The 16,134-nt window shown below is 43.5% G+C and overlaps 1 protein-coding gene across 1 annotated transcript in view; it reads right to left on the bottom strand.

Annotated features, from left to right (window-relative positions):
* LOC126266717 (uncharacterized) overlaps positions 1 to 16,134 on the bottom strand; it is a 252,508-nt gene that overhangs the window by 148,420 nt on the left and 87,954 nt on the right. The window contains exon 5 of the mRNA XM_049971187.1: positions 7,424 to 7,711. Within this exon, the coding sequence (XP_049827144.1) occupies positions 7,424 to 7,711 (288 nt within the window). The remainder of the gene's footprint in view (positions 1 to 7,423; positions 7,712 to 16,134) is intronic.

Here is a 16,134-nt window from a genome sequence, read left to right as displayed (position 1 = left end):
TAACATTAATGAGTAGTAAATGGGTAGAAGAGAGAAAGAAGCTTTATGATGATGACAGTAGGAAGGTGCTGGCTTCCGAAAAGAAGTGTAAAGATGAAGTCAAAGCAGCCAGGATGTTTTGATCCAAAACCAGGGTTAAAGTTGAGAACCAAATCGGTCAGATTAAAAATGATGTAGAAACAGAGGTAGAAATCAAGTGTACAGTAGTGATACAGGAAAAACCAATAAAAGCAAATGAAAATGCAGCTTCAAAATTGACTGAAATGAAGAAAAAGATGGGAGAGGTACAACATCTAATGCATAGAGAAAGTGACAGTGTGTCTGATAATCATTTTGGTAAGCAGGATGGTAATTTTTCCAGGGAAAAGATTAATGAGGATTTGTTGTATGGAGAAATCACATGGTGAGTAAAAAGGAAGTGTGTCACCCTGTAACAACAGCAAGTGTAAAAGGTATTCAACTGTGGAATTGGCAGGACAGCTGTTGGGGTATAGTTTCTAGGTTGTTCAAAATCTCAGCATTGGTATTATATTTGAGACTAATTTCCTGCGCAAATAGAAAGTAGAGGGTTCAACACTCTGTGTTGAATTCATTATGTGACAATATTGCTTACCCCAGCTGTCTGTCTCATTTTTCATGTTTGCTGAGGCAGTCAAACTCTTCTCCTATCCTACCTGTAGTTTATAAGTGAATCCAAAATATTCTTTCTTTGACTGTCACATGTTTTGGTACAGCAGCCTACTTCAGTATAGGAATATTTTTTTAAAAAAAAGATTTCTCTAGTGTTATGTATGTTGTGTTAGTTATAAGTAAGGAAGTAAGAGGATGATGGTGATCATCATCATCATCATTTAAGACTGATTATGCCTTTCAGCGTTCAGTCTGGAGCATAGCCCCCTTATAAAATTCTTCCATGATCCCCTATTCAGTGCTAACATTGGTGCCTCTTCTGATGTTAAACCTATTACTTCGAAATCATTCTTAACCGAATCTCCTTGGTCTGCTCTGACTCCTCCTACCCTCTACTGCTGAACCCATGAGTCTCTTGGGTAACCTTGCTTCACCCATGCGTGTAACATTACCCCACCATCTAAGCCTATTCATCCTGACTGCTACATCTATAGAGTTGATTCCCAGTTTTTCTTTGATTTCCTCATTGTGGACACCCTCCTGCCATTGTTCCCATCTACTAGTACCTGCAATTATCCTAGCTACTTTCATATCCGTAACCTCAACCTTGTTGATAAGGTAACCTGAATCCACCCAGCTTTTGCTCCCATTCAACAAAGTTGGTCGAAAGATTGAACGGTGCACAGATAACTTAGTCTTGGTACTGACTCCCTTCTTGCAGAAGAGAGTAGAGCATAGCTGAGTGCTCACTGCATTAGCTTTGCTACACCTCGCTTCCAGTTCTTTCACTATGTTGCCATCCTGTGAGAATATGCATCCTAAGTACTTGAAACTGTCCACCTATTCTAACTTTGTTCCTCTTATATGGCACTCAATCTGTTTATATTTCTTTCCCACTGACATTACTTTTGTTTTGGAGATGCTAATCTTCATACCATAGTCCTTACATTTCCGATCTAGCTCTGAAATATTATTTTGCAAACTTTCAATTGAATCTTCCATCACAACTAAGTCATCCGCATATGCAAGACTGCTTATTTTGTGTTCACATATCTTGATCTCACCCAGCCAGTCTATTGTTTTCAACATATGATCCATAAATAATATGAACAACAGTGGAGACAGGTTGCAGCCTTGTCTTACCCCTGAAACTACTCTGAACCATGAACTCAATTTACCGTCAACTCTAACTGCTGCCTGACTATCCATGTAAAGATCTTTAATTGCTTGCAAAAGTTTGCCTCCTATTCCATAATCTTGTAGAACAGACAATAACTTCTTCCTAGGAACCCGATCATATGACTTTTCTAGATCTATAAAGCATAGATACAGTTCCCTGGTGCACTCATAACACTTCTCCATTATTTGCTGTAAGCTAAAGGTCTGGTCCTGACAACCTCTAAGAGGCCTAAACCCACACTGGTTTTTATCCAATTGGTCCTCAACTAATACTCGCACTTTCCTTTCAACAATACCTGAGAAGATTTTACCCACAACGCTGATTACAGAGATACCTCTGTAGTTGTTACAATCTTTTCTGTTTCCATGTTTAAAGATTGGTGTGGTTACTGCTTTTGTCCAGTCTGATGGAACCTGTCCCGACTCCCGGGCAATTTCAATTATCCTGTGTAGCCATTTAAGACCTGACATTCCACTGTATTTGATGAGTTCCGACTTAATTTCATCCACCCCAGCTACTTTATTGCACTGCAATCTATTGACCATTTTCTCCACTTCCTCAAATGTGATCCTATTTCCATCATCATTCCTATCCCATTCTACCTCGAAGTCTGAAACATTGCTGATCGTACACTCATGGAAATGGAAAAAAGAACACATTGACACCGGTATGTCAGACCCACCCTACTTGCTCCGGACACTGCGAGAGGGCTGTACAAGCAATGATCACACGCACGGCACAGCGGACACACCAGGAACCGCGGTGTTGGCCGTCGAATGGCGCTAGCTGCGCAGCATTTGTGCACCGCCGCCGTCAGTGTCAGCCAGTTTGCCGTGGCATACGGAGCTCCATCGCAGTCTTTAACACTGGTAGCATGCCGCGACAGTGTGGACATGAACCGTATGTGCAGTTGACGGACTTTGAGCGAGGGCTTATAGTGGGCATGCGGGAGGCCGGGTGGACGTACTGCCGAATTGCTCAACACGTGGGGTGTGAGGTCTCCACAGTACATCGATGTTGTCGCCAGTGGTCGGCGGAAGGTGCACATGCCCGTCGACCTGGGACCGGACCGCAGCGACGCACGGTTGCACGCCAAAACCGTAGGATCCTACGCAGTGCCGTAGGGGACCGCACCGCCACTTCCCACCAATTTGGGACACTGTTGCTCCTGGGGTATCGGCGAGGACCATTCGCAACCGTCTCCATGAAGCTGGGCTACGGTCCCGCACACCGTTAGGCCGTCTTCCGCTCACGCCCCAACATCGTGCAGCCCGCCTCCAGTGGTGTCGCGACAGGCGTGAATGGAGGGACGAATGGAGACGTGTCGTCTTCAGCGATGAGAGTCGCTTCTGCCTTGGTGCCAATGATGGTCGTATGCGTGATTGGCACCGTGCAGGTGAGTGCCACAATCAGGACTGCATACGACCGAGGCACACAGGGCCAACACCCGGCATCATGGTGTGGGGAGCGATCTCCTACACTGGCCGTACACCTCTGGTGATCGTCGAGGGGACACTGAATAGTGCACGGTACATCCAAACCGTCATCGAACCCATCGTTCTACCATTCCTAGACCGGCAAGGGAACTTGCTGTTCCAACAGGGCAATGCACGTCCGAATATATCCCGTGCCACCCAACGTGCTCTAGAAGGTGTAAGTCAACTACCTTGGCCAGCAAGATCTCCGGATCTGTCCCCCATTGAGCATGTTTGGGAGTGGATGAAGCATCGTCTCACGCGGTCTGCACATCCAGCACGAACGCTGGTCCAACTGAGGCGCCAGGTGGAAATGGCATGGCAAGCCGTTCCACAGGACTACATCCAGCATCTCTACGATCATCTCCTTGGGAGAATAGCAGCCTGCATTGCTGCGAAAGGTGGATATACACTGTACTAGTGCCGACATTTTGCATGCTCTGTTGCCTGTGTCTATGTGCCTGTAGTTCTGTCAGTGTGATCATGTGATTTATCTGACCCCAGGAATGTGTCAATAAAATTTCCCCTTCCTGGGACAATGAACTCACGGTGTTCTTATTTCAATTTCCAGGAGCGTATTTTCACCTACATTGAGCAACTCTTCAAAATATTCCCTCCACCTGCCCAAGGCATCCACAGGATTCACCAGCAGTTTTCCTGACCTGTCCAAAATACTAGTCATTTCCTTGTTACCTCCATTTCGAAGACTGCTAATTACACTCCAGAATGGTTTTCCAGCAGCTTGACCCATAGCCTCCAACCTGTTTCCTAAGCCTTCCCAAGATTTCTTCTTGGATGCTGCAATTATCTGTTTGTCTTTGTTTCTTTCTTCAACATAACTTTCTCTGTCTACCTGAGTTATAGTATGTAGCCATTTTTGATACGCCTTCTTTTTCCTTTTACAGGCTGCCTTGACTGTGTCATTCCGCCAAGCTGTTTGCTTCATCCTACTTTTACACACTACTGTTCCAAGACATTCTTTAGCCACTTCTAGTACTGTGTCCCTGTATCTTGTCCATTCCTTTTCCAATGACTGTAATTGACTACATTCAACTAACTGGTACCTTTCTGAGATTGCTGTTATGTACTTGTGCCTGATTTCCTTATCCTCCTACATATGGACCTGACCTCCTGCACTTTCGCCCTCACAATCCCAATTTCACTGCAGATTAAATAATGATCAGTGTCATCAAAGAATCCCCTGAATACATGTGTGTCCCTTACAGCCTTCCTGAATTCCTGATCTGTTATTATATAGTCAATGACAGATCTGGTTCCCCTGCCTTCCCAAGTATACCGGTGAATGTTCTTATGTTTAAAAAAGGAGTTTGTGATTACTAAGCCCATACTGGCACAGAAGAGTTGTTTCCCATTCCTGTTGGCCTCCATATCATCTCCAAATTTACCCATAACCTTTTCATACCCTTCTGTTCAATTTCCAATCCTGGCATTAAAATCACCCATGAGCAGAACACTGTCCTTGTCCTTTACTCTGACAACTACATCACTAAGTGCCTCATAAAAACTATCCATCTTATCTTGATCTGTCCCTTCACAATGCGAATATACTGACACAATCCTAATTTTCTTGCTAGACACTGTCAAATCTATCCACATCAGTCATTCGTTTACATACCTTACTGCAACTATGGTGGGTTCCATTTCTTTCCTGTTGTAAAGCCCTACACCCCATTGTGCTATTCCTGCTTTGACTCCTGACACGTAGACGTTATATTCTCCCACTTCCTCTTCTTTCTCACCCCTTACCCGAATGTCACTAACAGCTAAAACGTCCAGCCCCATCTTACTTGCAGCCTCTGCCAGATTTACCTTCTTCCCAGAGTATCCTTAATTGATATTAATAGCTCCCCATCTCATTACCATTTGTTTGCCAAGTCGTATCTTAGGAGTCCCTGGTTTGTCAGTTAGAGGTGGGACTCCGTCACCTCCAAAGGTTCGAGGCATTTTTCTCTGATTGTTGCCAGCATCATATTCAAAGTATCGGGGAAGCAGGTTGCTAGCCTTACTTGCCCCGAGTCCCATTGAGTTTTACCCCTAACGGTTGAGGGACTAACCGGTGGATTTGGTAGTCTTTGCTGTATGAGCACAAAAGTGACAACGACTCAGAATATGTCCGAGATGCCCAGCCTTATTCCAAAGTAACTGGTATCCCGACAGTTGGGACCACTTACTTGGCCACTCATACGTTGCCCGTGGTTCATGAACTAGGACATGACTACAGGAACCCACACCATAAACCACATAAGAGGATGAAAGAGGATGAAAGAAAGTAAATTGGTACCATGGTTAAAGAATTTCCATCAAAGAGGTTAGGTAAACAGAGAATGAAAGGGGTCAACATATGTGAAGGATAACTAACATCTGAAGTAATCAGCTCACGTGTGATTTGGTGCAGCAACAAAGCCAATATGCAATATAAATAATCTTGGATACCAGGTCTTAATATTAATTGTGGTATAGTAGAAGTGTTTGTGTTCAGTGCAATCAGTATATGTGAGGTAACTATCTACCTGTGTCATGGTACAGCCATTACTAACATTAAGGAATTACAACTTTAAACATACTTGCCTGGAGTACTGTGTCTAGAAAGAACAAACAAGGTTTGTATGTATATTGCCCTTCAGGCTGGAACATAAAGCAATAATAGTTTTTTCTAAGTGATAATTTTGTCTGATCAGTAATGAGAATTAAGTTTGCCTTAGCATAAGGATGTGTTACTGTGGAGTGTTTTTCAGTAGAATCAGTTTTGCACTGGATTACCAGAGCAGGTGTTTATTTATTAGTTAATGCAGTAACAATGAAATAATAAGATAATGAATAAAGTTAGGGTCTTAATCGTTAGGTAGGCTGTATCTGCAGCAGGGATATTTTATGAGAATGCAGTGCACTAGTTAACAAGGTAAGAAAGGTAAGTAAAATAATGGAGCTGACAGACGTGATTAATGAACAAGATGACTCTATACAAACAAATGTGGTGTAACTGTATTGATGATCTATTTCTGAACTAGTCAACATTGGGTACTGTTTATAATGTGCAATTCATGACAGTGCAGCTGGGAATGAGAGCTTAAGTGAGCTTTAGTGCGGTACCAGTCATATAATGCTGCATTATTGGATCTATAGGTAATCTGAAAACTTCTGTTTGTGTGTTTGAGGAATTCTGAGCTTAAAGTGGTAATGCTGGAACAATGAAAATTAATTTAGCTTATTAACTGTTAACTATGGTGCCAGAGTGATGTGAAAATTCTGACAGGTCAATTATTTGGTAAGATTTTGTGAGGATTTAATTTTCTGTTTGAATGAGTAGTAGTCAGAGTGGAGAAACAGGGCAATGATTTGGTACAATTTCCATGCCCTTAATCATGATCTGAATAGCAATTAAGTGATGTAATGGTGACTCTATTCTTTTTTCATAACCTAATGATGTTATGCTACTGCACATCTACAGTACACACGCGTGCACTTGCATTTGTCCATGCGCAAGCACGCACACAGACAAACACACACACAGACAAACACACACACACACACACACACACACACACACACACACAGGGCTATACTGCTCTGACTGAATACCCAGTGCTGTGACTACAGTTCAGTAGGTGAACTGGGGTGAGGGACTGTATCAGATGGAGTGAATGAGGAGAGAAAAGTGGTGAGAGGGAAAAGGTGAGTGTCGGCTCAGAGGGAGGTAGAATGTGTGTGATGAAGAAATGTGACACTCACGAAGTGGAGACAGTGACTTTGAGCAGCCCTTCACGGTGATGACATTGGGGAGCGGATTAGTAGTGTGTGACAGAACAAAGGAGGGTGGTGTGTGTGTACAGGGGAATAGTGGAGACTAAGGCAATGTGAGAATAGTGTTTTGGACTTTATAAGGAATCTGGCTATGATAGTTTCTTTGGTGTTAGAAGTTTCTTTGAGAGGAGGTAATTGGCATGTAAAGTAACGCAGACACTGAATTAAAATTAATATTAAAATAACTAAATACACCAGAGTGTTGATTGATGCGAGGAGATTAATATTCCGGAGGAATACATATCTGAGTGTAATTAAGTGGCGCCGCTTTCTCTGTTATTTGCCACGGGCCTGAGCGGCCGGGAAGCCGACGCACCTGTCACGGTGACGAGGACGGAGGCGTGGTCCTCTCCGAGGCGCGACGTCGCCCTCACCAGGTACTCCCCGCGGTCGGAGCGGCGCGCCTCTGCGACGCGCAGCTGCGAGCCGCGCTCCGTGTTGACCACCTCGTGGCGGCCGCCGAAGGCGACGGGCTCGCCGTTGTGGTGCCAGGTGACGCGCGGCAGCGGCCGCCCCAGCACGGACACCTTCAGCCGGATCACCTCGTCGCGCTCGAACAGCAGCCCGTCCTCGTACTGCCGCGGCAGCCGGATGCGCGGCGGCGCTGCGCGACAGAACGGAGGGGGCACCGGTCAGCCCACACAGGGCACGGGCGCAGTCGTAGTTAAAGCAGGTGGCAGACTTTTGTTACATGATGATAGTCGATCACGATTTTAAGGGAGGCTTAAGGGAGATTTGACACCAATAAATTTCACACTACTTCATATGTTGGGCAAAGGCAACCACAGCCAAAACATTCCATGATTTTAATAAACATTTATATCCAGGTATTTAAACTTCTGATTCACAAATATGTGAGCATCTGTGATAAAATGTATTGGCGGCTAAGATCATCCCCAACCTCCGGCGGTGGCAACAGCTCCACTTGCTCCCTAGGCTGTCTACAGGGTGGTCCACTGATCGTGACCATGCCACATATCTTACCAAATAAGCATAAAACGAAAAAACTACATCTACATCTACATCTACATGACTACTCTGCAATTCACATTTAAGTGCTTGGCAGAGGGTTCATCGAACCACAATCATACTATCTCTCTACCATTCCACTCCCGAACAATGCGGGGGAAAAACGAACACCTAAACCTTTCTGTCCTAGCTCTGATTTCTCTTATTTTATTTTGATGATCATTTCTACCTACGTAGGTTCGACTCAACAAAATATTTTCGCATTCGGAACAGAAAGTTGGTGACTGAAATTTCGTAAAAAGGTCTCGCGGCGACGAAAAACGTCTTTGCTGCAATGACTTCCATAAGTCCCAACTCGTGTATCATATCTGCCACACTCTCTCCCCTATTACGTGATAATACAAAATGAGCTGCCCTTTTTTGCACCCTTTCGATGTCCTCCGTCAATCCCACCTGGTAAGGATCCCACACCGCGCAGCAGTATTCTATCAGAGGACGAACAAGTGTAGTGTAAGCTGTCTCTTTAGTGGACTTGTTGCATCTTCTAAGTGTCCTGCCAATAAAACGCAACCTTTGGCTCGCCTTCCCCACAATATTATCTATGTGGTCCTTCCAACTGAAGTTGTTCGTAATTTTAACACTCAGGTACTTAGTTGAATTGACAGCCTTGAGAACTGTACTACTTATCGAGTAATTGAATTCCAACGGATTTCTTTTGGAACTCATGTGGATCATCTCTCACTTTTCGTTATTTAGCGTCAACTGCCACCTGACACACCATACAGCAATCTTTCCTAAATCGCTTTGCAACTGATACTGGTCTTCGGATGACCTTACTAGACGGTAAATTACAGCATCATCTGCCAACAATCTAAGAGAACTGCTCAGATTGTCACCCAGGTCATTTGTATAGATCAGGAACAGCAGAGGTCCCAGGACGCTTCCCTGGGGAACACCTGATATCACTTCAGTTTTACTCGATGATTTGCCGTCTATTACTACGAACTGCGACCTTCCTGACAGGAAATCACGAATCCAGTCGCAAAACTGAGACGATACCCCATAGGCCAGCAGCTTGATTAGAAGTCGCTTGTGAGGAACGGTGTCAAAAGCTTTCCGGAAATCTATAAATACACAATCAACTTGAGATCCCCTGACGATAGCGGCCATTAGTTCGTGTGAATAAAGAGCTAGCTGCGTTGCACAAGAACGATGTTTTCTGAAACCATGCTGATTACGTGTCAATAGATCGTTCCCTTCGAGGTGATCCATAATGTTTGAATACAGTATATGCTCCAAAACCCTACTGCAAACAGACGTCAATGATGTAGGTCTGTAGTTACATGGATTACTCCTACTACCCTTCTTAAACACTGGTGCCACCTGCGCAATTTTCCAATCTGTAGGTACAGATCTATCAGTGAGCGAGCGGTTGTATATGAGTGCTAAGTAGGGAGCTATAGTATCAGCGTAATCTGAAAGGAACCTAATCGGTATACAATCTGGACCTGAAGACTTGCCAGTATCAAGCGATTTGAGTTGCTTCGCAATCCCTAAGGTATCTACTTCTAAGAAACTCATGCTAGCAGATGTTCGTGTTTCATATTCTGGAATATTCCATTCGTCTTCCCTGGTGAAGGAATTTCGGAAAACTGCGTTCAATAACTCCGCTTTAGCGGCACAGTCGTCGGTAACAGTACCATCGGCACTGCGCAGCGAAGGTATTGACTGCGTCTTGCCGCTTGTGTGCTTTACATACGACCAGAATTTCTTCGGATTTTCTACCAAATTTCGAGACAATGTTTCGTTGTGGAACCTATTAAAGGCATCTCGCATCGAAGTCCGTGCCAAATTTCGCGCTTCTGTAAATTTTAGCCCATCTTCGGGATTTCGCGTTCTTCTGAACTTCGCATGCTTTTTCCGTTGCCTCTGCAACAGCGTTCGCACCTTTTTTGTGTACCACGGGGGATCCGTTCCATCTCTTACCAATTTATGAAGTATGAATCTCTCAATTGCTGTTGTTACTATATCTTTGAATTTGAGCCACATCTTGTCTACATTTGCATAATCAGTTCGGAAGGAATGGAAATTGTCTTTTAGGAAGGCTTGTAGTGACACATTATCCGCTTTTTTATATAAAATTATTTTGCGTTTGTTTCTGATGAATTTGGAAGAAACTGTATTGAACCTAGCTACAACGACCTTGTGATCACTAATCCCTGTATCAGTCATGATGCTCTCTATCAGCTCTGGATTGTTTGTGGCTAAGAGGTCAAGTGTGTTTTCGCAACCATTTACAATTCGCGTGAGTTCGTGGACTAACTGCTCGAAATAATTTTCGGAGAAAGCATTTAGGATAATCTCGGAAGATGTTTTCTGCCTACCACCGGTTTTGAACAAGTATTTTTGCCAACATACCGAGGGTAGGTTGAAGTCTCCACCAACTATAACCGTATGAGTGGGGTATTTATTTGTTACGAGACTCAAACTTTCTCTGAACTGTTCCGCAGCTGTATCATCGGAGTCTGGGGGTCGGTAGAAGGAGCCAATTATTAACTTAGTCCGGCTGTTAAGTATAATATCCACTCATACCAATTCGCACGAGTATCTACTTCTACTTCACTACAAGATATACCACTACTGACAGACACAAACACTCCACCACCAATTCTGCCTAATCTATCTTTCCTGAACACCGTCTGAGACTTCGTAAAAATTTCTGCAGAACTTATTTCAGGATTTAGCCAGCTTTCTGTACCTATAACGATATCAGCTTCTGTGCTTTCTATTAGCGCTTGAAGCTCAGGGACTTTTCCAGCGCAACTACAACAATTTACAACTATAATTCCGACTGTTCCTTGATCCTTGATCAACGAAACTTGTCTAGCTTGAAGGGGGAAACCAAAAAATGGTTCAAATGGCTCTGAGCACTATGGGACTTAACTTCTGAGGTCATCAGTCCCCTAGAACTTAGAACTACTTAAACCTAACTAATCTAACAATAAAGACATCACACACATCCATGCCCGAGGCAGGATTGGAACCTGCGACCATAGCGGTCGCGTGGTTCCAAACTCAAGCGCCTAGAACTGCTCGGCCACTCCGGCCGGCTCGGGGGAAAACCAGATAGCGCTATGTTTGGCCCGCTAGATGGCGCTGCCATAGGTCATACGGATATCAACTGCGTTTTTTAAATAGGAACCCCCATTTTTATTACATATTCGTGTACCACGTAAAGAAATATGAATGTTTTAGTAGGACTACTTTTTTCGCTTTGTGATAGATGGAGTTGTAATAGTCACAAACATACGGCTCGCAATTTTAGACGAACAGTTCGGAACAGGTTAGTTTTTTTAAATTAAAATACAGAACGTAGGTTCGTTTGAACATTTTATTTCGGTTGTTCCAATGTGATGCATGTACCTTTGTGAACTTATCATTTCCGAAATTGCATGCTCTTACGCCGTGATTACCTGTAAATACCACATCAATGCAATAAATGCTCAAAATTATGTCCGACAACCTCACTGCATTTGACAATAAGTGTAACGACATTTCTCTCAACAGCGAGCAGTTCGCCTTCCGTAATGTTCGCACATGCATTGACAATCCTCTGATGCATGTTGTCAGGCGATGTCGGTCCATCACGATAGCAAATATCCTTCAACTTTCTCCACAGAAAGAAATCCGGGGACGTCAGATCCGGTGAATGTGCCGGCCGTGGTATGGTGCTTCGACGACCAATCCACCGATCATGAAACATGCTATTCAATACCGCTTCAACCGCATGTCGGATCTCCATCATGTTGAAAGTACATCGCTATTCTGTCATGCAGTAAAACATATTGCTCTAACATCGGCAGAACATTGCATAGGAAATCAGCATACATTGCGTCATTTAGATTGCCATCGATAAAATGGGGGCCAATTATCCTTCCTCCCATAATGCCGCACCATACATTAACCCGCCAAGATCGCTGATTTTCCACTTGTCGCAGCCGCCGTGGATTTTCCGTTGCCCAATAGTGCATATTATGCCGCTTTACGTTACCGCTGTTGGTGAATGACGCTTCGTCGCTAAATAGAACGAGTGCTAAAAATTTGTGTTCGTCTCGTAATTTCTCTTGTGCCCAGTGGGAACTGTACACGACGTTCAAAGTCGTCGCCATGCAATTCCTGGTGTATAGAAATATGGTACGGTTGCAATTGAAGTTCATGTAGCATTCTCAACACCGACGTTTTTGACATTCCCGATTCTCGCGCAATTTGTCTGCTACTGATGTGCGGATTAGCCGCGACAGCAGCTAAAACACCTACTTGGGCATCATCATTTGTTGCAGGTCGTGGTTGACGTATCACATATGGCTGAACACATCCTGTTTCCTTAAATAACGTAACTATCCGGCGAACGGTCTTGGATGATGTCGTCCAGGATACCGAGCAGCATACATAGCACACTCCCGTGGGGCATTTTGATCACAATAGCCATACATCAACACGATATCGACCTTTTCCACAATTGGTAAACGGTCCATTCTAAGACGGGTAATGTATCACGAAGCAAATACCGTCCGCACTGACGGAATGTTACGTGATACCACGTACTTTTACTATTATAGTGCCATCTATCACAAAGCGAAAAAAGTGGTCCAACTAAAACATTCATATTTCTTTACGTAATACAGTAATATCTAATAAAAATGGGGGTTCCTATTTTTAAAAAAACGCAGTTGATATCCGTTTGACCTACGGCAGCGCCATCTAGCGGGCCAACCATAGCGCCATCTGGTTTCCCCCTTCAGGCTAGACGAGTTTCGTTCTTTGTAGTTTTTTCGTTTGATGCTTATTTCGTGAAATATTTGGCCCGGTCACTATCAATGGACCACCCTGTATAATACAAAGAAGAGCCAAAAAACAGGTCCACGTGCCTAATATCGTGTAGGGCCCCAGCGAGCACGCTGAAGTGCCGCAACATGACGTGGCATGAGCTCAACTTATGCCTGAAATAGTGCTGGAGGGAATTGACCCCATGAGTCCCGCACCGCTGTCCATAAATCCGTAAGAGCACGAGGGGATGGAGGTTTCTTCCGAACAACATGTTGCAAGGCATCCCAGGTATATTCAATAATGTTCATGCCTGGGAAATTTGGTGGTCAGCGCAAGTGTTTAAACTCAGAAGAGCGTTCCTGGAGCCACTCTGTAGCAATTATGGACTGTGGGCTGTCGCATTGTCCTGCTGGAATTGCCGAAGTCCGCCGGACTGCACAATTGACATGAATGGATGCAGGTGATCAGACAAGATTATCACTCCAACCGCACATGCCCCATACCATTACAAAGCCTCCACCAGCTTAAACACTCCTTTGCTGAAGTATAGGGTCCATCCACTCGATACAATTTGAAACATGACTCGTCCGACCAGGCAACATGTTTCCAGTCATCAACAGTCCAGTGTTGGTGTTGCGGGTCTAGGTGAGGCTTAAAGATGTGTGTCGTGCAGTCATCAAGGATACACGAGTGGGCTCCGAACGTCCACATCGATGATGTTTCGTTGAACGTTTCGCACGCTGACACTTGTTGATGGCCCAGCACTGAAATCTGCACCAATTTGCAGAAGGGTTGCACTTCTGTCTCACTGAACGAGTCTCTTCAGTCGTCGTTGGTCCTATTCATACATGATCTTTTTCCGGCAGCAACGATGTCAGAGATCTGATGTTTTACCTTAGTATGTACGATGAATAACTTCCTATTCCAGTACGCTAACGTTGGGTTTCATAGGTCTGCCAAGAGAAAGTCGTGGTTTCAAGATAAAGGAACTGCACTTCTGAACGGGCCTTCGAGAAATCCGGAGGAACCTAGTACGACGTGTTCATCGCAATGGACGACAGTTTGAGACTCTGGTCGAGCTGAAAACTGCAATTCGAACGGAGTGGACCTCATTCTCGGAAGAAAAGATCACTGCCCTTATACAACCAGCGCCTAAGAGGATTTCCGCAGTCATTAAGGACAATGGAGGTCCAACTAAATACTAGTTCATGTTTGTGAGCTATTTATGTATACATCAGGTCGCTCTGACAACAATTCGTAAGTGCCTTTATATCAGTTTCTTTAAATTTCGTAAGAACCAATGTTAATTGTAAAATGGGAATGTATTTTGTTTTGCTTCGTTGCAAACAGAACGAGAAAAACATGACCAATACCAAATAAGCAAAGAGATTTGTTTTTTCTTCAAATAACCAGATGCCTTCATACTAATTTCCACCAATGTACAACAGGTACCCACATGTCGTACAGTATCATATTGTGGTATAACTCAACGAACCGAGAGTGAGTTTTTGAGTGTAAAAACATTTACGCAGACTAAGTATAGTATGGTACAGTATAGCAGGTACGATTACGGAAATAAGATTACACTAATTGATCGCAACATTTTGTGTTGATTGTCCTCTGCTTTCGAATGCTGCCATCTTAACTGATCCATCAGTACTGGATCTCTCTAAGCATTGCGATACGTTGTGTTGTTGAGTCAATTGAGAAATAAATAATGCAACGAGTGTGTTTACACATGAACGTCTCTACAATCCGATTTCGCGAGTCCTTCTTACCTCTGTGTCAGATTTATACCACAAACGGGCTGCCAAAAGTGATAGAGAGGCAAGCGAACATCCCCCCCCCCCTCTCACGCTCCCATTAGACATGTAGGCTGCGTCATTCTTTCTCCGCTCCTCGCATTTCCTTGAATCAACCCGTTTTCTTTCGGTATAAGCACGAACATTAAAAAGACTGTTTCGACGATAGTATCGATTATTATACGAAATCTTTTCGAAATTTGTCTGTCAGAGTATTTGAACTATCGACAGTTCTTTGCGGGATTCAGATAATTGTACAACAGAGATCACCGCCGAAATATACGGAAGAAACAGGTGATCAATAAGGGAGCCGGCAGGATGAAAAAAAAGCTATAATAAAGGAGATCCCGGGAAATATGGGAGAGCTCGTCACCCTAGCAACAATCAGTCAACAAACGAGAGTGCTTACAAAACACTCATTCCACCACTGCTAAAACGTTAGTGAAGTGTGTGGCACCCGTACTGAATAGGATTAACAGAGGATACTGAATGTATGCAAAGAAGGGCAGCACAAATTGTTGTTATATTTTTAAAAAATATTTTATACATATTTTGGAGCTTCAAACGTGACTGTGCTCAATACACTCGAGGTTCAGGTACAATTTTTCGTGTTTTATTCAGTACATGATGCATTTCGGACCGTTCGGATCCATCTTCAGATGTAGTTCGTCTTAATACATGCTTTGTTTTTTCTCTTGAATGAGGTGAAAACCATATTCCTGTCGCGAAAAGGTTTGATGTTAGGTTACGAATTTTGGTAAAGATCGTTGCTTTTGATTTTGCAAATCAATAAAAAACTTTGTGATACGAATAGAATTCTAAAAATACCGAACCACTCGAAATTTGGCCAACACCTGGGAACCCAGGTCAACTGAGATCGAGAATTTTGCAGAATCAAAACAGTTGGAAAATTCATCCTGTATAATACATAACATTTTAGAGATATAACTATTGCTTCAGATGATCATTTTTCATAAACTGCGCTAGAATGTTGGCGTACTTTGTTTCTCTGTCGCAAGAGGTCCACCATGTGGGAAACCATTTTACTAACCAGGTAACTAAATTTTGTTGAAAATTGTAAATGGCAATAACACCTATAATTTGTAATATTAGTGTTTTACTGCGTCAACCATCAGGCGTCAGCTCATCAAATCCCTCCACCAGACAATGTACGGTAATTTAGTCAATTTCATCTGGAAACCCTACAAGTGACTCGTTACAAAGTATTTTGTTCGGTTCGTTAGTCCAGTCACTTTTGCGACTGTATTACACTCAGAATAATTGCATATCAGTGCAAATGCGTGCAACAGAGATTGTCCACTATGCCTATAAAGGAAACGTTTCCATTGGTGCAAGTGATTAATTCTTTACAACACAGTTAAATACTCTCTTGCGTCTTCACGTTCTGGCTTGGACGCGTTTACTGTAG

This window comes from Schistocerca gregaria, chromosome 4, assembly GCF_023897955.1.
Source record: "Schistocerca gregaria isolate iqSchGreg1 chromosome 4, iqSchGreg1.2, whole genome shotgun sequence".
Lineage (NCBI taxonomy): Eukaryota > Metazoa > Arthropoda > Insecta > Orthoptera > Acrididae > Schistocerca > Schistocerca gregaria.
Note: the sequence above shows the minus strand (reverse complement) of the source record. Positions and strands in the feature narration are given on the sequence as shown.